The sequence below is a fragment of the Myxocyprinus asiaticus genome, chromosome 41 (assembly GCF_019703515.2).
Source record: "Myxocyprinus asiaticus isolate MX2 ecotype Aquarium Trade chromosome 41, UBuf_Myxa_2, whole genome shotgun sequence".
In the NCBI taxonomy this organism is placed as follows: domain Eukaryota; kingdom Metazoa; phylum Chordata; class Actinopteri; order Cypriniformes; family Catostomidae; genus Myxocyprinus; species Myxocyprinus asiaticus.
The window spans coordinates 4,179,428-4,202,306 of NC_059384.1; the positions used below are offsets into that span (position 1 = coordinate 4,179,428).

General features: G+C 38.6%; 1 protein-coding gene and 1 pseudogene across 1 annotated transcript; both read left to right on the plus strand.

Annotated features, from left to right (window-relative positions):
* Positions 1–3,764: 3,764 nt before the first annotated feature.
* Positions 3,765–5,353, plus strand: LOC127431684 (pentraxin fusion protein-like; annotated as a pseudogene).
* A 1,223-nt stretch (positions 5,354–6,576) lies between these two features.
* crp1 (C-reactive protein 1) lies at positions 6,577–10,170 on the plus strand. The gene is made up of 3 exons (XM_051682064.1): positions 6,577–6,674; positions 7,840–7,912; positions 7,999–10,170. The coding sequence occupies exons 2-3, from the start codon at positions 7,852–7,854 to the stop codon at positions 8,613–8,615; spliced, it is 678 nt and encodes a 225-aa protein (XP_051538024.1). The 5' UTR covers positions 6,577–6,674; positions 7,840–7,851; the 3' UTR covers positions 8,616–10,170.
* The last annotated feature ends 12,709 nt before the right edge of the window (positions 10,171–22,879 follow it).

Below are 22,879 nucleotides of genomic sequence, written 5' to 3' on the forward strand. Positions count from 1 at the left end.
TTTCTGTGTATGACCCAGAAAAAATGTGTGTATCGATACTAAAGGGATGATCTAATGTTTTAATTAGAACAGAGCCAGGCACTGCCTGGTACCTGCCTGAAAGAGGCAGTGGATACATGTGTGTTAATTAGTGCTAGAAATGAGATGAAACTAATGTATGTGGGTGTGCACACATTTCCCATCTTACAGGAATGTGTGTAACCAATGACTGTAATAAGGAAAATCATTAAATATACTAATCACATTAATGCAGAAAGTAATGATTGTTAGTTAATATAAAATATGTAACCATATGAAGTGATTACAGTGTGTTTTATGCATATAAAATGAAATAGTCATGCTTTTGCCATCATTGAAGCAAGTTGGGTCAGCTAGAAGGGAAACTGTGATGACGAAACTAGAGGGGCATAAAACCATTTTATTGGATGATGAGGCCATCACTCAAAGGGATAAGGGGAACAGAAACAGTATAAAAAATGCATGATTCTGAAGTGTAATTTCAGATGCTCCATGGAACACCTCGTCTTTGTTACTCTTTAATAAAATCTATTTTTGGAATCAGAACTTTGCAACTCCGAGTTCTAATCTTTGATTCGACTGAGCTTCACTGGCTGTTTTGGTGGATCTGCCACGACAATCTCAAACCTTCATACACCAAAAAATACAAAAGTATGAGAAATTTAATTTGGTGCTGGTATTGATATAACCAAAGTGTCATAAGCAAAAAAATAAATAAATAAAAAATAGGTCCTATATAGTTTAATGGATGGGCCAGCTTTGATGTCCTGTAATTCAATTTCTTAAGTTTTAATGGAACTTTAAGCAGTACAAAAATTCATCTTTCATGAGTCAACTCCATAGGAGAGTTGGAATATTTAAATTGTATACACCAGAGTATCAACATAGATAGCACACTGTGGACAGAGTTTAAAGGAAAATTCCGTGTCAAAACAAGTCAAGCTCAATCGACTGCATGTGTGGCATAATACTGATTACCACAAAAAATTATTTTGACTTGCCCCTCCTTTTCTTAAAAAAAAAAAAAAAAAAAAAGAAAAAAGAAAAAATCTGCACTTACAATGGAAGTGAATGGGGGCCAATTTTTTAACGTTAAAATACTTACTGTTTCAAAAGTATAGCCACAAGACATAAACAATATTCATGTTAACATTATTTAAGTGCAATAAAATCACATACTACCCTTTTCTGTGTAAAGTTACAGCCAGTTTTACAAATTCATTGCTATGACGACGTAATGTCAACAAACCCTATAATTACTGTAAAAATTATGATTTAAACAACTTTACAGCTGAAATAATACATGAGTTTTCACTTCAATTGTAAGTATCTCACTGTAAACTAGATATTTGCTTTTTTAAAGAAAAGGGATGAGTCTAAATAAATTTTTGTGGTAATCAACATTATGCCACAAATCCTGTCGATTGATTTTAACTTGTACTGAACCTGGAATATTCCTTTAAGAAATGTCAATAATGACTGTGGAGCATCTGTGTATGTGAAGTATTTTTAAGACAAAATAAGATTAATAATAAATCAGTATGACAAAATGAACCTTGAACCATGCTCTGGGCCACGGACAGTCACCAATATGGCCTGGCAAGCTCAGGCTGTTTCCACAAGTGGCACTTTTTGTATATCACCATGAAGGACAAGTGCTTGTATATCATCGAGCCATATGTTGCCACATTCCAAAATAACAAGTCACATTTGACATTTCCTCAATACATTTTCTGGAACATTGTGAGTGCTTTTTTGACAAACCGCTAAACTATGGCAATCACCAATAAAAAAAAAGCACCACCCAGTGGCCCTTTCACCAGACCGGGACCCCTACAGGCCTTATTCACGGTAGCGCCATCTTTGACTTTTAATGGGAATGACAACGAGACTGTGAGGGATAGACTTACATCTCTACAATGGCAAGCACGGGATAAAGCTGTAAAAAGCTCCTAGGTCACATCAATGTTGTCTGGAGTTTTTTGTCTTCTGAATGTTCTCGAAAAGGTTTTTTTTTTATTTTTATATTTTGTCCACGGAATGATCCAAAAACACTTTAAACTGCAGTACAACCCATTGAAGAGACTGTACGTCTGTCCCTCACAGCCTCATTGTCATTCCCGTCAAAAATTAAAGTTGGCGCTGCTGTGAAAAAGGTCTATATTGTTCCAATATGATCACATGGGAAGTTGGCATGTTGTTTCCGAGAGTTCCAGTACCCTAGGATCAGCCTATATGTTGACTCACCGACAAGTAACATCCCCTATCAGACATTTTTACCCTCCCTTGTGGTGCAACTGGAAGCACTCTGCATCAGCAGCGTGGGAGACTTGGGTTCAGATCCCATGTTGAAACCAGGTCATCGTGTTTGCAAATTTTTCCTCCAGTATTAAATTTTTTACTCCACTGATTGTTAGGTTTAGGTTTGGGGTTTGGGGTTTGGGGTTGGGGTTGGGGTTTGGGTTGGGGGGGAGTACAGTTTATAAAAAAAAGCATTCCTCTTCACTGTATTTCAGCCTGTACAGCTGAAAACAGCTCACTTCATAACTCGTTTTTGGCGACCCTTCGTTGACATTTCACCCAGAAAATGGATCTCACATGAGCCTATACGTTCAACAGGACTTTCCGCTTTGGCAACTGGGGGAAGTGTTCTGAATTTCGGTAAGCCCAGACCGAAACTGTCAACCTACTGTTTCCGATTTTACTGTGAGATCAGTCTGATTGTTCAATTTAGAGACCAGCTCTCAATTGACAAGAGTTTTACAGAGTGTTTTGGCCTGTTCACAGCAAGTCTGAAGCAACTAACTGACAATTGGTTTTTGGCATCTGGAAAAAATGGATGATGGATCATCACAGTACAAATTTTCAGACTTTGTGCAAATGAGGTCATAAGGATAGATGCCTTTTCAAATTCTATAGGCCCAGTTTAGTTCATATTTTCAATGTTAGCATTGAGGTATAATGCTCTTCTCTCTCAATCAAACAGTCTTAAGATTTAATATCAGTCATTAATTCTCCAGCTGTTATGATTCAGTTATCCTTTGTGTGAATGTACTACCTTAGACACAGAGATTGACTGGCCGTAGGGAGCACTGGGACTCAGTTTGTGTGAGTCCCAGTTGTGGACTCAAATATGGTGACTACAGCACAGGTTGGACATCAAACAACAAAACTCATTGGTTCTTTCTTGTTTCACGAGAGATTTACGTAGGGAAATTCTTTGCCATTGGAAGTCTATCAGGTGAAATTCCCATTGAGATGACTGTTTATTGCTTGCAGAATTTTGCCGTACGAAGATACTGTAAATGTGACCAAGCCTTTACAATATGCTGAATTCCTTGCATGCTTGGCATCTCTTTGTAACATACATTTTTCTGTCTTTTCCCCTGCTATATCTTTTTCTACACATCCTATATTAGACATTCAGTCACGAGTTCTCTAATGTCAGTGCTTAAATTCATTTGCAGGAAATGCAGGCAATTTCAGTGATTGTTGTGAAGCCCCATTTATTTTTAAAAATTTGGAGAGAAAGAATTATAATGGGGAGGATGTTCCCAAGGAGCTCTTAAATACCTGAAGAAAGCTATTCACTAACATTTACATTCATTTAATGGCATCTGCTCGGTTGAGGCGACCATGGTTGCATCCAAAACCAGGAAAATGCTGCCTCCGGAGGCTGTATACGGAGGTAGGAAGGGACCAAGACACATTCAAACCCAATGTTCTCATGACATCTTGTCTACTAGATGTATCCTTTGCTGCCTATCAAATCCCACAGTCCTGTGCGTGTGGATCCACAGTGGTGTAATTTAAGAAAGAAAACGGTGGCCAAAGAGGCCAGTTTGTGTACAAATGTAAGTTTCATTTCCACTTTTTCCAACTATTTTTTCATTCCTAGGATTTAGAGTCAAAATTTAAATTGCGTAAGGTTTTATTTGTTGGTTTCAAACAGCAAGTATAAATCCATCTTACAATATTGTAAGAATTTTGTGAATTCTACCATCAAAAGTAAATTTTCCTTATGATTTTTCTTAAAGCTTTTGTCTAAACGAGCCAACAAAATCCAAGTACATAGGCATTTGATTGTTTTATGGCAAAAAAGGTAACTAAATAACCTAACTATTAATGCAAACTATTAATGCAAAATTTCACTTACCCTCAGGCTGCACTTTTCCATACAACTCATGTACCATATTCAATATGTTTTGAAGCCATTCAATAGTTTTAATTGAAGAACAGGCCAAAATTTTAAAATGCTAGTTATTAACCAATAGCCTTCCCCTCTAATCTTGATTTCTCTCAGTGGGAGTAAAAATCAGTGTGTGGGCATTTCATCTAGAAACTGCTGTGATATGTATGAGCAGCTACGTTATTTCATGTTTTCCCATGAGACTATTACTTTCATAATGCTCATGTAGGGTCTGAACTATCTTTTGAACCTTATAGCCTTTATTTTAATCCAGTCCTACTTGCTGTCAAACTTTGTAAAGAGAGCAAATAATACTAAAATTCTTGTTCTTGCTAAATTTAAACCTTCAGAAATATGTTGCTCTCAGTAGTATTCCATTTTCTGTCTGTTTTCCCAGACCTCAGGGGCCACTGAAGGTACCAGATTTTACATTCGTTTTGAATTGTTGTTGCCAACGCGGATTATGCTTGTCTTATAACTCTCATTTAAAATGTGCACGTGTTTGTTTTTAATTTTGTCTTGTAGTGGTTCTTGGTGGTAAAGTGCTTCTGTTTCCAACCAAGACTAATTCTAGCTTTGTGAAACTTCTTCTTAAAAAAACCGCTGGTGTTTTCTGCATTCACACTGTGCATGTGTGTTGCTACAGTGCTAAAGGGCGTGAGGGAGGTCATACTCTTTGCATACCGCACATCTGGTACTGACGAGCTCAATGTGTGGAAAGAGAACAACGTTTGTCCTTCTATATTAAGTCTTCTGATGGTGGAGCATTTTTCCGTCTGCCTGCTCTCACCATCTTCCGCAACCACCTGTGCCTCACCTGGGATTCAGAGACTGGTTATACAGCCTTTTGGGTGGATGGACGTCGCAGTGCATTTTAGCTGTATAGAAAAGGTGACTCTGTCCGTCCTGGAGGCACTGTTCTGTTCGGCCAGGACCCTGATAATTATCTGGACAAGTTTGACGCAGAGCGGAGCTTTATAGGTAGAAATTACAGATGTGAAAATGTGGGATTATGTTCTCTCTGGGATCCATATTTCGGCATTATATCTTAACCAGGAACTGTCTGTACCAAAGGGAAATGTGTTTAATTGGAACACCATAGAATATGACATAAATGGAAATGTGATAGTGGTGCAAGATAACTGATTGTATTCAGTTGTAATGTCGCATACACATTCTGAAAAAGACCGTTCCACACACAGATACATCAATCCTAATGATCTGTTCATCTGTTTTAAAAGTCTGTTAATGACATGCAAAGTTAAAGGGGTTAATCAATAAAATTTCCGGAGAATCAGCAGTGCATTTGCATAATTTGGAAAAAGAGACAGAAATGTTGAAAAATGTGTACGTTCTATGATAATTTTTAGAGTATCATATTTTAATGATTATGGTATTTTTGTATTTGTAACATAAAGGGCGTAAATATACAGTATACTAAAATTATGCATACTGTATATTTTATGTCTATGACCGAGTAAAATGCATTCTCTCATTTTTAGAAACATTTTAAAGTTTGGCCGTAGATGCTGATGTTAATCATTGTCCTCTCTTATAAATGGGCTCTCCAAAATAACATCAGATAAATCCAGCATGGATTTTAACTAAAACCAAGTAAACATATTATTCATTTTAAAAGACCTAGGATGGATTTTAACTCCGACTGATCTCACAGTGAAATCGGAAACAGCTGGTTGACTATTCTTAAGCAAAAATCGGTCTGTGCTTTCCGAAGTTCGAAACACTGCCCCCGGTGGCCAAAGTGGTAAGTGTTTTTGGTCATATGGGCTCGTGTGAGCTCCATTTTCTGGGTGAAATGTCCATGGAGCAGCACCAAAAGTGAGTTATTTTCAGCTATACATGCTGTACTACAGTAAAGAGAAATGCATGTTTTATTAACTGAACCCCCCAACCCAAACACCAAACCAAAACCTAACCAATGATTAAGCAATGATATGTTCTTCTGTACGAGCCATTAGTCATGTGATTTCAACTTCATTTGAGAAAAAGAAAATTGTTAAATAACCATGGATGAAAAAAATTATACAGGTTTGGAACAACATGAGGGTGAGCAAATGATGAAAGAGGATTCAACCGCTGGCCAATTGCCCAACTATATTTATATACGTTACATAGAAGAAAAAGGTTATGCATTATTGTTTTCATATAGGGTAGTCTTTTAAATCACCATAGTATCACAAAATTATCACTAAATGACTTTTCAACTCGCAATGTCTACATATTTGACATTTATTTTTGTCTGTTTATTTGATTGATAGTGAGAGAGAGAGAGAGAGAACACATCTTTGTCTTTCTTTAATGAGGTTTTGGTCTCATGATTGTATGAATGCACACACAGCATCTTTTGTTTGTTTGGCTGAGGTGATGATGTCATGACCGTACAAGGAGGGAAGCAGCTCAGAGTTTCTTTATTCTAAGGCAGAAATAAACGATTATCTTCAACACGGTAAGTTTTTCTGAATTTGTTCTAATCATTATTTTTATCACTGACAAATGTAAACAATAATTTCAGCTCTCTTGTTTTGTGCAACTAAATGTGAAAAATGTTACAATGTACTGTTTTACAATGGAGTGAATCTCACAAATAAATATCCGTGGGGTCATAGTTCACATTAAAAACAATAGAGAAAAATATGAAATTTGAAGCCTATGAGTATTTTTTAAATTATTGTGACATTATTTTCATGAGCAAGTTTTATTTTCTGTAATAGTACAGTAGACATGTACAGTATTGAAATTCATCCTGAACGGACACAAATAGATTTGTATTTATTTATTTTTAAATCAGCATCTAAATTCTGCAAAACTTTAAAGAATAGGATTTTAAAAATGGTATAGTTATGCAAATGAAATGTTTTATAAGATAATGTAAGCCTAATATAAAAATCGTAACACATTACGTTTTTATTAATGTAATTTTGTTGAACATTCCACAGTTTAATTTGATGGAATTTTGTTATGAAACTGAAATTCATAAATCTTAAAAATAGGCAGGCTTCATTTACTTTATGCAAAATATTGGCTATTTTCTTGTTTTGTCTTTTGAATTATGTGTGAAATATGTTACGAGAATTTGAGTTTTCGTGAACTTTTGTCCATAGAAGTTAAGGATTTGATTTTTTACTTTAGTCCTTCTCATTGTTTTTCCATCTTTCACGTTCAGAGGCTTCTATTTTCAGACAAACTAAAGAGAACAAATTGAATTATGTTGGCTGAAAGAAAACAATGTTATACTATAGACTTTGTTTAGGGATTTTCCTAAATCCCCAAATACCAAAATTGTAACTCTTCCTAGAGCTTTCAAGCTACATCCACCAAACTTGACCATCTAACTTTGTGTACCATGTCTTTTCTAACTGATCAGACTTTTGGTTTTCCATTTCTGACCTTCAAAGTGGGCAAAAATCCCATAGACTTACACTGACGGGTATCTATCCGTCTATCTGTCTGTCTACCTAACCTTTCTGTTGGACCTGCAAAACCTTCATAATTCAGCCTTTTAAAATCATTTTCAACTTTCAGACAAAACTTTGTCAAGCCAGCATTAAAGTTTGTCTGTAATAGTGACAAACTTTATTTGTCTAGTTTTATTCTTGCTCTATTTCCTGCAGACCTGCTGCAAGATGCTGGCATCAGCTGTTTTCCTTTTCTGTGCATTCTCTCTGACCTCAGCAGCTTCTGAAGGTATCGCACTTTATATCAATAAACCATATATAAACTTGTTTTTTAAAAGTGTTTTATTGGTTAATATTTCTTATTTTGTCTTGCAGTGGGTCTTGGTGGTAAAGTGCTTCTGTTCCCGTACGAGACCGATTTCAGCTTTGTCAAACTCACTCCTAAAAAACCACTGGGGCTTTCGGCGTTCACACTGTGCATGCGTGTTGCGACGGAGCTCCAGGGCGAGAGGCAGATCATCCTGTTCGCCTACCGCACACCTGACTATGATGAGCTAAATGTGTGGAGAGAGAGAGACGGCCGTGTGTCCTTCTACCTCAGCGGCGATGGGGCGTTCTTCCACCTGCCTCCTCTCTCCACCTTCCGGTCTCACCTGTGCCTCACCTGGACATCACGCACCGGGCTCACCGCATTCTGGGTGGATGGACGCCGCAGTGCGTTCCAGCTGTACAAACCGGGTCACAGCATCCGTCCGCGAGGCACCGCCCTGCTCGGCCAGGATGCCGATAAACACCTGGGCGACTTTGAGGCAGTGCAGAGTTTTGCCGGCGAGCTCACAGACCTGAACATGTGGGATTATGTTCTCTCGGGGAGTCAGATTAAAGCATTGTATTTAAACCAGGCACAGCGTGTGCCAAAGGGAAACGTGTTTGATTGGAACACCATAGAATATGAGATTACTGGAAATGTGCTAGTGGTGCAAGATGATTGAATATATTTCATTGCAGTGTCACACACATTCTAACAATACAAAATTGCTGAAACATCCTAATATTTCTGCAGCATCACACAACAGAACATTAATGTTTATGTGAAGGTTTTAGAAACTTTTTAATTAGAAACTAGAGGTCGATCGATATATCGGATTTACGATGAATCTGTGCCGATAGTTGTTTCTTTTTATTATTAATATTCCATGTTCCTCTGTGGCCATAACCCTTTATTTGGTGACAAAAAGACTCCGTTGCCATCACTGTTTATGATTATTAATGTGAAATGTTATTTAAACAAACTTATATTACAATTGACAAGCTATCGCTGATGATCTATGAATGATGATCTGCTATTAATTACTGCTCATACAGTATTTATTAGCCCATTTGACAATGTTTACTTCAGTGATTCTATTTTAATACATTATAGATGATTGTAAGAGTGCATGTTTTGTTTCTTTTGTGTGAGCTGGAAGCACAGATATTTCAAATAAAGAGCCTCCAGTCCATTTCAGGCTTGTTTATAATGAAAAGTCCCACGTTATGCACCAAATCTCAACCTTTTCTGGTTATTATTGGGATTTTGGTTGCACAACAAACATGAATTTGGGTTTTACTTATTGTGACTCTTGCAGCCTCTATGTCTTTACCTGTCACAGTACGGAGAGATTAAAAAAAAAAAAGTACATTCCATAAATCGATTTTAAATACTATCGGCCGATTAATCGGTTATCGACCCTTTTCACCACCTTCATTATCGGTATCGGCAAAATCCAATCTCGGTCAACTTCTATTAGAAACCTAATTTATTGGACTTATATAATATATGGCTTACTTTATTTTGAATAGTAAGTACATTCGTGACTAACAGACATTGTTTTTTCTCTTGAATTAATCTAGACAAACTACATATATAATTCTAAAGGTTCATGTATATTTTTAACACGTTCTTAATGTAGGATACGTAAAAATAATGGTTTGCATGTCTTACCTGCTTCACTTGCAATCATCAGTCGATTTGATAAGAAAGCATCTGTCTTGAACTTTAAATATAGACAAATTCTTACGTCTACATTTTACTTTAAAGACAAAGAGGATGTGATAAATATCTATTTTCTAGTGTAATCACATTTGATGCCTATGCTGCAGTCTGCGTGTGACCACAAGAGAGCAGCATCAGACAAACAACATGTATTCTATGAACTCCTAAAGTATATGACTGTCAAGTAAATGAAGTGAATTTAATTTGATTGTATAAGTAGAAAAAAAAATACTAAATGGATGAACTGTATTTATTTATTGCACTGGTTTCAATAGTATGGAGAGAGAAAACAAAGTGTACTAAAGATTGCATGATTTAAATTTAATGCATGAGCATTTTGTAAATATGTATAAACACAAATCTTCACACTGATTAGGGAATGTTTTTTTCTAATTAAAATGTATTTTGGTTTCCATGCATTTAAACTTTGTCTAACAAATAGAGTGCGTGACCTGTTTTGCAATAAAAATAAATAAATAAATTTGAGATGGTCAACTATGAATTCTTAAAAATGTGATAAATTCTATGAATGCATCAACTTTCTATTGATATCAGCACTTACAGACAACCCAAAAGGCAAAAACTTTGCATTGACTAAACATTAATAACAGCCCTTGCTCATTGACAATCACAACATGAACTTCTAAAAGCAGCCAAGACCCTGATAACAGCTGCATAACTCTGAGGCATTATTGAGATTTGCCTTATTTTGTATGTTTGTCACAGGTTTAAATAATGATCGATTGGAACATGATGTATGTACCATTATTTCCTTTCATGACACGTCAACCTTGGAGAACAATTTCAAAGTTATGTATTTGCTAACCATTATTAACAAGTCAGCCTTTTTCCTTTTCCACATTTATCTAGTATTTGTTTCCAATGGAGTAAAATGGGCATATCAATGTGATGCGGTTCCCTCTGGTGACCACTAGATGACGCTATAGAGATTTGTTGTCTACTGAAATCTTTTTGGCGGAAATAAAAATTTTCATATTAGATATCTATGAATGAAATGATCAAAACAGTTTAAACAACAGCATTGAAAAGACATAGGGCAAATTCCAAATGGCGTTTTTATACAGCGGGAAGGGGACGCCACTCAAAAGGTCATTTCAAACGCAAGTGAGAAAATGAATCTTTCCCTTCCACAAGATTGTTAGCGAAGGATACATTCATATAGTAATGTCATGCTCCCTTCAGAGTACACATTTCAAGGGATCTGTCCTTCAGTGTGATTAGGGAATGCTCACTTTCTACTGAAATTCGCCCGTTGTCATTCCTGTCAAAAATCAGATATGGCGGGACTCCGTGGAGAGTTTGTGAGGGTTGACATTCGACACTTTCAGTTCAAGAAAAGTGGCAAGGAATGTAAAGCCGAATTGTTTTTTTTTTTTTTAAAGTAGGCTATGGACCTGAAATACTAAACCCTAAAACACAAAATATGGCATTTCTAAACCAGGTGACCAGATTTCTGAAATGAACGGGGACATTTCTAGTTTCAGTGGTAAATATGTAACTGAAATGTTACTTATCTATGAATAAAAAAAAGGGGGACAGTTCGGATGTTTTGTATTTCGACCATGGTGAATGTAGTAATGTGATGAACTAGGTATATCATACACAGTGTTGGGTGTAATGCATTAATAAGTAATTAATTACTGTAATTAAATGACTTTTTCATTGAAAAATGTAAAGTAGGGGATTACTCTTAATTTTTCAGTAATTGAATTACAGTTACTTCTGATGTAATTGCGTTAAATACTGTATAGACTATAGCACAATTCTATATAAAACAATAGTGAATTTAAAATCGAAATTTAACCTCTAATGTTAAAATATATGTTTTCTAATTTAACGCTGCCCCTTTAAATTCTTTGGCCAGTTCATGAATAATTTATTTGATTTTATATGATTTATTTGAAAGAATTAAAAGAACAGTTTCATGTCTATCCTTGTATTTTTCATCTGGTCGAGGTTGATCAGGGTTTTAGAAAGTAATTAGTAATGCAATTACTCTTCAGATAGAGTAATTAGTACTGTAATCTAATTACACTGTAGAAGACGTAATTAGTAGTTAGCAATTAATTACTTTTCTAGAGTTACTGACTCAACACTGATCATACACTGTTGAATATGTCTCAATGAAATTGCGATACGCAGGTAAATTTGATTGTTTTTAATTGTTTTCTGTTACACATGAGTTCATTCTATTCTACACTGTATACAGTAGATGACATTGTGGCATCTTTTCCTTCACCTTTATCTGGCACTTTCCTAAAAGTAAGACAGTTGGCTACTAACTTGCTTGCTGGCAAACTGGCAGAGGAATTTCAAAAGAAATTATCTCATTTGTCAACCATTTCCCTCAGTATTACAACTGAAATCATATGAAATGCTAACATTATGTATTATATCAGGGCCTGAAATTCATTTCTGAACAGCTGATTGCCCCGCTTAGATGCCTCATATTGTTGGGGATTTTTTCTTCTTTGCAGTCATGACACAAAGATATGCAATATTGTATAATAATTATTATTAGTAGTAGTACACTACTTCACCTAACTGTATCAGTTATCTCATATGGTATCTCCTATGGACCTGTTTTTCTTAATTATACCTTTTATTTTGATCAACTCTTATGCATTACGTTGCTTCTTTTCAGTCACTTCGTTCCCAGCAAGGCACAATGTAATCTATGCTGTAATGTGCTGACTTTCATTTATTGTTGTTCTTTGCAGACAATTTATAATGCATTTCATTCATTTTTCCATGTTATTAATGTCGTATTCTTATTTTAAATGCATTAATTTTATATAATACATAACAAAATAACATAGCTAGTATGTGCCTCACCTCGAAGCTGATAACGATGATGATGATGATTCTCTTCAATGGACTCTATGCACAGTCACTTCCGCGTTTTGCCTCAGGGGGCACACTTACTTCCGGCGCAGCACCGGAAACTATTTCTTTCTACGATGACGAGACGACTCGGGGGGAAATTACTTTTCACACGTGTTATTTACAGGAGTTTCTGCGGATGACATTATACAATATCCATCGCACACTGAGACACGGAGCTGTGGCTCCATCCAGTAAAAAAGGAGGTTTAACAACATTTATGTGTTATTTCAACCACAATAAGGGTGAATATTCACAAGCCATAGACCAGCACTGGCGCAGCAAGTTCCCTGTTTCCGACTGTGATATACATGTAATTATTTTGATCCATTTTGCTAGATAAAGTATAGCCCTCTGTGATATTATAAGTTAATATAATATGACAATTTATAATACTCCAGCTTCACAGCAAATGCTGGAGTGAACAATCATATGTTTCTTAACGCAGTGACTCTTACTTTAACCATGCAATTTGTATAATAGTGGTCAATATTAGTTTATTGTAATGTATTTATGCAGTATAATATAATTTTCACTTTCAGTAAAATTTACGTTAATAAAAATCATGTCCCGTTTCTGAGAGATCTGTCACGTACCCGTGTGCAGGGATCTGTCGAACTGAAGAGAACACCGATGATGGACGAATGCTTTTGAGAAGTGAAAATTGTATTCTCCTTTTTTCTTTTATTTGCCAAAAAAAAAAAAAAGACTGTTAACTATGACGCAGTAATTTGACACAATAAATATAGATTAAATTGTGTGTTAACACTTTACAATAAGGTTCTATTTGTTAAAATGCATTAATGTATTAGGTATCTTGATCAATCAATTAATATAATTTTTACAGTATTTATTAATCTTTGTCAGTATTAGCTGATAAAAATAGAATTGTCCATTGTTAGTTCATAGTGCATTAACTAATGTTAACATATAAAACTTTTGATTTTTAAAATCTGTTAGTATGTTGAAAGTAACATTAATATCTGTAAAAGTGCTGTTCATTGTTAATTCATGTTACCTAATGTTGTTAACTAATGTTAACAAATAATATTATTGTAAAGTGTTACCAACTGTGTTATTGTATCATTACTTTTATTTATGAATATTGTGATGTGATATTACAGATTATATGAATACAAATCCTCAACTGTGAGTTTTTTGTTTAGTTTTTTCTCAGTAGTGCTTTCTCATGTGTAATCTCATGCTTTGACTTGGGGGAAAATGTAACAATTTACAAAAACATCAGTACTGTGTTCTCAGTGATGTTTTGTCGCCTAGCGAATGGCGCTGAGTAATGGAGCAACTGTCCCACATCATCTTCTGGTGATAGTTTGTGCTGTCGAATCACTTGTGTTGCTGTATTTCTCACTTGTAAATCACTGCACAATCACTTGATTTAAATACTCTGCACACAGGAGAAGCCTTACACAATGGTATAGCAGTGCTCGGCCATTCTGCAAGCTTAAAAACTTATGTATTTACTCTTTTGGAGCTCATTACTGAGATCATTTTTATACTTTTACTAAATAAAATACAAATTTTGTGAAAAATCACTTTATTTTAGAAAGAATAGTAGTTTGCTACAACTCTTGACACTTTCGCGTTAGCTGAGTAATACGATACCGGAAGATTATTAGCCCCCTGAGATTTGACCGGAAATATGTAGGCTATGTTCCGTGCATAGAGCCTATAGCGCTTGCTCCATGGTCCAGCTCTTAATGGCAAAACTGGCGCGAACAAGTTATCAGTAAAGACAAATGACTTAAAGCTGCTATAGCGAGCAGCCCCCTCTGTTGGTCACACTAAACAGCACACGATTAACTTTGTTGCTAGTAGGCTTTAATAGAGGCTTTCTTGCCATGTATTTTCACTTTGTGGACTGTTTTGTAAGTGCAGTAAAAACGGGGACATTTCCGGGGACAAATCCAGTCGGGGACAGACCGTCAAAAATGGGGACGTCTGGTCACCCTACTGTAAGTAAATGAGCCCGTTTATATGCACACCAATATGCTGATTACTCTCTAAAATAAGCTTATTTAAAAAAATCTGACAAGGCAAGAAATCCACGTTTACATAACATTTGAAATAATCGCATTATTCTCTGCATTTGACGTCAAACTGTGAAGAGCCATGTGCTCAACACGTGCGCACACTGGATGAGCCGGCAAGAACACCGGGTGAGGTGTTTATATGGCACGCGAAATTGCCGTAATGGGCAAAAATCTACCCTTGTCAATGAGGTTATACATAAGCCGTTTATGGCCTTTACAGTGATAAAGGAACACGGTTTATTGCGTTTACATGACCGCACACGTTGTCGGCTTATTAAGCATAATCAGTGTAAGAACGTGCATGTAAACACGACTTACTGGGTGATGAACTAGTTTTTTCTGAATTGATTCACCACCAACAGTGATTCAGGTCAGTAATAGGCCTATATGCTCTGTGATATACCTGTGAAACACACCCTCAAGTCTTTCCAAATTCATAATACTTTTTTAAAAGTGTCTGTGGAAGATATACACTCCCAAATGTGTAGAGGGTATAATGGGACACAAGGCTTAGCTATAGGCTACTTTGTTTTTCCGAGGGCCTTTCTGTTTCAAACATGGTCAAGCAGTCAGCCTTTAAAAGCATAATTTTTTTTACCATGAGCGCATGCGGATGCATTTGATGCATGCGCACTACGTCTGCTTTAGTACAGTCAATGGCAGGCGCATACGCTGACAACGTGCACAGTTGAGAACTGTCCGCATGTTGAGAAAAACTGGGCCTCATGCGGAAAGGCCGCGATGACTAAATTTGTGTCATGCAAAATGTGTTCCTGTAGCTCAGCTGGTAGAGCTTGGTGCCTGCAATGCCAAGATAATGGGTTCCATTCCCAGGAAACACATAAACTGATTAACTGAAACAATGTATACCTTGAATGCGCTGTAAGTCACTTTGGATAAAAATGTCTGCCAAATATGTAAATTAACTGTACGTGAGACACTTTGTTTGGGATTACTTCATATACTTCACCCCGTCGACTGTGTTGCATTCAAAGTATACTCTTTTGACCTTTAACGAATACGAACGCATTTGACACATACGCACTACGACTGTAGTACAGTTAATGGCAGGTGAGCACAGATGAGGACTTTTTGTGGGTCAAAATTTTTGAAGCTCAAAAAAGCACATAGCCATCATAAAAGTACTCCAGTGGGTTAATTAATGTCTTCTGAAACGAAACGCTAGATGTGTGTAAATCAATATTATTTAAAACTTTTTTTTACTAAAAATGTTCACTTGTGGCCAGCTCGTTGACAAGGGTGGAGTTCCAACTACCTCTCGCATGACAAAAGCGCTTAAGCCTCCTCTGCATTCTATGAGTGTTCTATCAGAGTTTGGAGCCCCCTAGGCCTAGGGGGTTGTAAGATTGTGATAAAAATGTCAATTTTCAATTAAATTTAATAAACATGAATAATGTTTTGGAAAATACATGTAAAAAATTTTAATTAAAATGCAATAAAATATAAATATTTCATATGTCCACATCCAGAAATTATGTGAGATATTTAGTGTAAGGTTAAACTTACTAAAAACATATTAAAAAACCTAGGTCATAGGTTCGGCTGATTAAAAAGGTTGGAACCCCTGGTTTAAATTAATCTGCAAATAATGAATCATTTATGTGTCATCTGAAGATGAGAGAGATGGGGTGGCATGTGTCTGCCTGTATGTGCTAGTAAAAAGTTTTCCACATGACGGAAGAGAGACGAAGCGGGGCTGGCTGCTGGGGCAGAGAGCAGGAGTTGTGTGTGTATGTAAGACAGCAGGACAACATTCTGGAGCCCTTCAAGCAACTCCAAATAGATTTCAAGGCAAAAGATATTTGCATAAGTAAGACAGGGCTAAAAGCCATGGTGGAGCAAGGCATGTGTTCACTGAACAGATGGAGCATTCTCTTGGGCTCTCCTGCAGAAATTACAACGTATTAGAATATGTGTGTGTGTGTGTGTGTGTGTGTGTGTGTGTGTGTGTGTGTGTGTGTGTGTGTGTGTGTGTGTGTGTGTGTGTGTGTGTGTGTGTGTGTGTGTGTCACTACATAGCTTTGCTGTGTCCTCAAATATCAGAACGCACAAGATACAGAGGTCTGGAGTTTGACTTCTGAAAGCCCATTTCTGAGTGTGATTAGTCTAAAGAAGAAACATTTTGTGCAGCAAAATAATGTTATAGCAATTTGTCAGTTGCACTATTATATGAAATTATGTACATTTTCATTTGATTACTTTTTTCGGATTTCGAAAGATGTTTTATTCTAGAAGTTAAAATAAATCGGTTTTAATGTTTTTACATTATGTACTCACCGTCATGTCATTCCAGATTAGCACGACATTCTTTTCTTGGAAGAAAAGGATATGTTTTGTGGAATTTTCATTCTGATTTTATTTTTTCCATACAATGAAAGCAGACAGTGACCAATGGCTGTTGAGCTTTAAAAAGGACAATAAAGTACCATAAAAGTAGTCCATCCCACTGGTGCACTATATTCAAAGTGATCTGAAGCCATGTATTTGTGTGAGCAAAATTGAAATCATTATTAGCTGAAAATTGCCGCAGTAGCTCCGAAATATTTCGCTTATTCAAGCGGTCATGAGACACGCAATAATCCAATGGTGTTCGATCAACATCAAAACCTGACAAGCGTAAATGAAACTGTGGTGATATGGGCGTGGCCGAGCGCCATCTGTGGAGAGTGAGGCCGGGAGGGAGAGAAAGGTAAGGATTGGCACCTGGGGAAATTATCTCTGACAGATGTTTTGTGTTAACAGTGAAAGCTGGAAGGAGATAAAAGACCAGTGGAAAGGAGGGGAGAGGAGACCTGAAGCTTACAATGCTGCGGAGGGTAGCGTGACTTTGTTGAACCTTGAGGAAAGGACTTTATGTTGAAAGCAACTAAAATAAATCACCCTGAAGTGTGTAAGCTGGTTCCTGCTTCCTTACTTTCCCTTATAACTGACCTGAGAGTCTCAAAGTGGTGCCAAAACCCAGGACTAAGGAAGAAATCACCATTATGGAGTCCTCACTGCTGGCCGAGATGATCAAGACCCTCGCTGGTATCCACCAAACCCAGCACCAGGAAGATATCCGGAAGCAGTGCCTCTGTGCAATATCTCAGCATGCAGTGTTGCAGAGACACTCTTCTGAATAATATCCTGAGTGGGGATTCCGAAAGAAATCCTCACTGATCAGGGCACTACGTTTATGTCACGTACACAACGCGAACTGTATGAATTATTGGGGATTAAATTGGTCGAACGATTTAATCAGACACTAATGAATATGATTCATGCTGGTTCCAAAGAGCGATGGTTCGGTCCAGTTCTGTGTGGATTATAGGAAAGTCAATGCGGTGTCTAAATTTGATGCGTACCCAATGCCTCGGATTGATGAACTGCTCAACTGGTTAGGCGTGGCTAACTTTTAGTATTCACTGGATTTAATGAAGGGATATTGGCAGATCCCCTTAACTCCCATATCCCATGAGAAGATGGCAATTTCTACACCGTTCGGATTGCTTATGCTGCTGCTTATCTGGATGATATCATTATTTACATTAACGATTGGCAGCGGCACCTGCAGCATCTGAGGGCTGTCCTGAGGTTGTTGAGATGAGCAGGGCTCACGGCAAACCCAAAGAAGTGCACAGCTGGGTGGTGGAAGTACGGTATCTGGGCTTCCAATTGGGTCATGGGCAGGTGCGGCCCCAAATTGATAAAACCACAGCAATTGCAGCCTGCCCAAGACCCAAGACCAAAACGGCGGTGAGACAGTTCCTGGAGCTGGCTATTATCGCAGATTTGAGCCTAACTATTCGACTGTCACCAGCCCGCTGACTGATCATACTAAAAAGGGGGGCACCAGATCCGGTCCAGTGGATGGAGCCATGTCAGCAGGTGTTCACATGGTTGAAAGCTGCACTTTGTGCCAGGCCGTTGTTACACTCTCCAGACTTCTCTCTCCCTTTTTTCTTGCAGACAGAAACATCAGACAGCGGGTTTGGAGTGGTACTGTCCCAGATGGTGGAGGGGGAGGAGCGTCCCATGCTGTACATTAGTTGCAAACTCTCACTTAGGGAGACTAGGTACAGCACGATTGAAAAGGAGTGTTTGGCCATTAAGTGGGCAGTCCTCACCCTCTGGTACTATCTGTTGGGGCGTGCTTTCACCCTCTGTTCGGACAATGCACCGCTCCAGTGGCTCCATCACATGAAGGATACCAACACACTGGTCACTCGTTGGTAACTGGCTCTCCAGCCTTTTAAGTCCGAGGTGATCTACAGGCCAGGGACACAGATGGCTGTGGCAGATTTCGTTTCTAGAAGTGGGGGGGGGGGGGGTAAGTGACAGGCTGGATGGCTCCCCGGCCTGAGTCGGGCAGATATGGAGATATAGGTGTGGCCGAGCGGCGTCTGTGGAGAGTGAGGCCAGGAGAGAGATTGACACCTGGGGAAATAATCTCTGATAAAAGAGACTCGAAGCCGCAGTGAGGGGAGAGGAGACCTGAAGCTTACAATACTGTGGAGGGCAGCGTGACTTTATGTTCAACCTTGAGGAAAGGACTTTATGTTGAAAGCTGATGAATTTTTATGTGCCAGCTGTAAAGCAACTAAAATAAATCACCCTGAAGTGTGTAAGTTGGTTCCTGCTTCATTACTTTCCCTTTTAACTGACCTGAGATTGTCACAGAGGCTTGAGAGGTTTTTTGTTCCACCAAAGAAAGAAAGTCATACGGGTTTGGAACAACATGAGGGTGAGTGAATGATGGCATCATTTTCATTTTTGGGTGAACTATTCTTTTAAAGTAAGAAGAACTTTATTTATTTAATTCATTTGTGTCCTTGTTACCATTCCTTATTTACAGTGATAGAAGAGAGAGGAAGGAAATAATAAGAAAAAGAGCAATTGGTGTCAGAAGAACTTCACAGCAGTGTTTTGCAAGTGCATGGTTGCTGTTCTGTACATGCATTAATTGTAACGAAGAAACCAGGTATGTCTAAAAAAGGAAATCTCTCTCTCTCTCTCTCTCTCTCTCTCTCTCTCTCTCTCTCTCTCTCTCTCTCTCTCTCTCTCTCTCTGCTGTTCGATGTTGCTTCCCTCTGGGTAGAATGAAAAATTCACCACTGGGCCCCATTAGAGTCAAACTGGATCACGACAAAAAAGCAGCACTAACACACCCACACACATACATAGGCAGACACACACACATAGCAACACAAATGTAGCATTTAAAACTGTAGAGTTTCAGCCTCAGCGCTGCATTTCACAGCCCTCGTTCCAAGATCTCTCTCGAAACATCTGAGGAGACAAAAGCTCTGATCTTTTCTTACACCTTTAGTGTCAAAGGTGACCTTTCAGAGGTGTGTAAAGACCACATACTGTATAACCCGAATGTGTGAGATGGTAAATTTATCCTACTACTGTAGACAGTAGTACCTTTGATTTAGTTTATTTGTTATGTTTGTTACATCTGTCATGTCTGTTTTGTACAGGTATGTGTGTGTGTGTGTGTGTGTGTGTGTGTGTGCGTGCGTGCGTGCGTGTGTGCGTGCTTGTGTGAGTGCATGTTTGTAAACAAGATTCAGTGTGTGAGAGAATATGGGAAATAGTCTAAATGTAAGTGAAGTGTTTATGAGTAAAAATCGAATTCAAAGATGTACAAAAAAATTACATAATATCATGTGTAAAGCCACAATTGATGCCCGGGTCAAAATTGACCCACTAATGCAAAAGATGCAAAGATTTTTTATTTTTTTTGAATGGTTATATCTCTTCAAACAATTTTATGAAAAAAATAATAATAATAATAATAATATTATGTGTATTTTGATAGTCTTGACAAAGCCCCAAAGTTTGGTTCCCGTACTAAAAACGATGTGGAATTTCAAAATTATTATCTACCTCTCCCAGGTCAAAAAATAACCGAACGCAATAGGAGGGTTATTAATTTAAGTGTTGGCATAGTTACTGTGTTTTGTCTTTGTGGCAAATTAGTTCAACCAAAAATGAAAATATGGTCATCATTTTCTCACCCTCGTTGTTGTTCCAAACCCATATGACTTTTTTCTTCTGTGGAACGCAAAAGGAGATGACACAATCACAAATTTAAAATGACCCCATTATTTCCATGTTTTCCATGACTGCCTGAATATGACCTGGAAAATGTAGGCATTAAAGGAATGTTCTAGCTTTAGTACAAGTTAAGCTCAATTGACAGCTTTTGTAGCATAACGTTGATTACCACAGAAAATACTGAGAGTTGATCTCATTTATGTAAAACAAAAAATCACAGTTTCAGTGAGGCACTTACAATGGTAGATAATGGCACTAGTCCAAAAACATTAAAATACACACTGTTTCAAAAGTATGTTCATTGTAAACCCTAATAAGTTAGCAAAACTCAAATTATATGAGGCAATCGGTTATATAAATTTATGCAAAATAAGTTTATAAACTCCCAAGTTTAAGTTAATAGAACTTTCACATTTTTATGTTGAACTACAAATGCATGTTAATTGCATTTAACTTGAAATGTTGAGTAAGCTAACTCACATTATGATGGCACTTAACCCTAAATTTAACTCTTTGGCTGATCTAAAAATGAACAAGTAATCTCAACTTTAATACTTCAAGTAGAGGAAATCTAGCTAGTACTAGCTACAGTAAAATTAGCTTTAGTACAGTGAATACTAGCATGCTGAATGCAAGCTGATTGGTAACACTGACCCCATTTCAACCGGGTATTAAGATGCATTTCAGGTGATCTGATCACATGTGGTCGGGCCAAAATACAGGTCTAAACGAGGTCTAAAACATTTTGTGATTGGATCACAAAAACCACATACGAATGTGGTCAAAAAACGCATGCGACCAGATCACATTTGAGGTGTAAACGCTAATCTGTCCTGTATGCGTCCTGGCAGCAGCGAAGCGCCACCCCTCACCTGTCAATCAACCACTGTGCTAAAACAAGAGTCCCTATCTGTCACTCACTCGACGTTGGTGTCGATGTAGTGACACTAGGGGTCACTCTTGGGAGCCCGAGACACCTCTGGTCTTTGATAAAAGGCCAATGAAAATTGGCAAGTTGTATTTGCATGCCACTCCCCCGGACATACAGGTATAAAAGGAGCTGGTATGCAACCACTCATTCAGATTTTCTCTTCGGAGTCGAACGGTCATGCTCATTGAGCTGAATACTACTGTTCATTCACCTCTGCTGGATTTGACGGCGCATTTCAGCGGCTTCTCCCCCCTCTGCACTGGTGCACTGCAGAGAACGCCCTTGGGCACTTCGGCAGAAAAACTAGAGAGTATGTTTTCTGAAAGAGCATTTTTCCCCTCTAAAAGAGTATATATTTCTCTAAAAGAGCGCACACACGGAACGTCTTTTTAAAGACGCGTCTTTTTAAAGATGCTTTTCCGATTGTGTGTTATTCCTGGTTGTGCTTGTTATCTCTCGCCTTCTAACGGTCACGATCACTGTCTTTCGTGTCTGGGCACTGCTCACGCGGAGACAGCATTCGTGGATGGTCATGTTCTCATTGCAAGAATATGTCCATGGCAACGTGGCGGTCGCGGCTTGCCTTCGTAAGAAAGCGAGCCACCCCAGAGGCTCCTGCCTCGGTCCTTTTACCCACGGGTATGAGGCCAGCGCAGCTAGCACTGGGGGCAATTTGGGGACCCCAATGGGACCGCCTCCGCCGGGTATCCCCCCGCGGACCTCCCATTCCCCAGCACGCTCGTCTGCCCCAATCGGGCTTCCGGGTGAGTCCGCCGGCTCGTCTCACGGCGAGTTCGACCTCTTATTCGGAGCCCGCAAAAGTGATGAGCTCTCGAGCGCAGCATCGGAGAGCGGGCTCGTCCAGTCGGAAGCCTCAGCTGGGCTCCTCCCTTCGGGGTCAATTGCCCAGTCACAGGCTAACGCAGAGATGACGACATGCTTTCCCGGGCAGCCGCGAGCATCGGTTAGAGTGGATTTCACCGCTCTTCCCTGAACCCTCGCAGCTCGGTGATTGGTTCCTGAGCTCACGGCGCCGCTCAAAGCCACGCCCCGCCCCCGTTCCTTTCTTCCCGGAAGTGCATAAAGAGCTGACAAGGTCACGGGAGGCACTTTTTACTGCCCGGTCCCAATCTTTTCAGCTTCCCCGCTCTCACTACCCTCGATGGTGGGGCGGCCAAGGGCTATTCGGCAATCCCCTGGTGGATAAAGGCACTCGCGGTGCACCTATGCCCGCAGAGCGCCGCCACCTGGCCCGGGTGCCCAAAGCCCCCG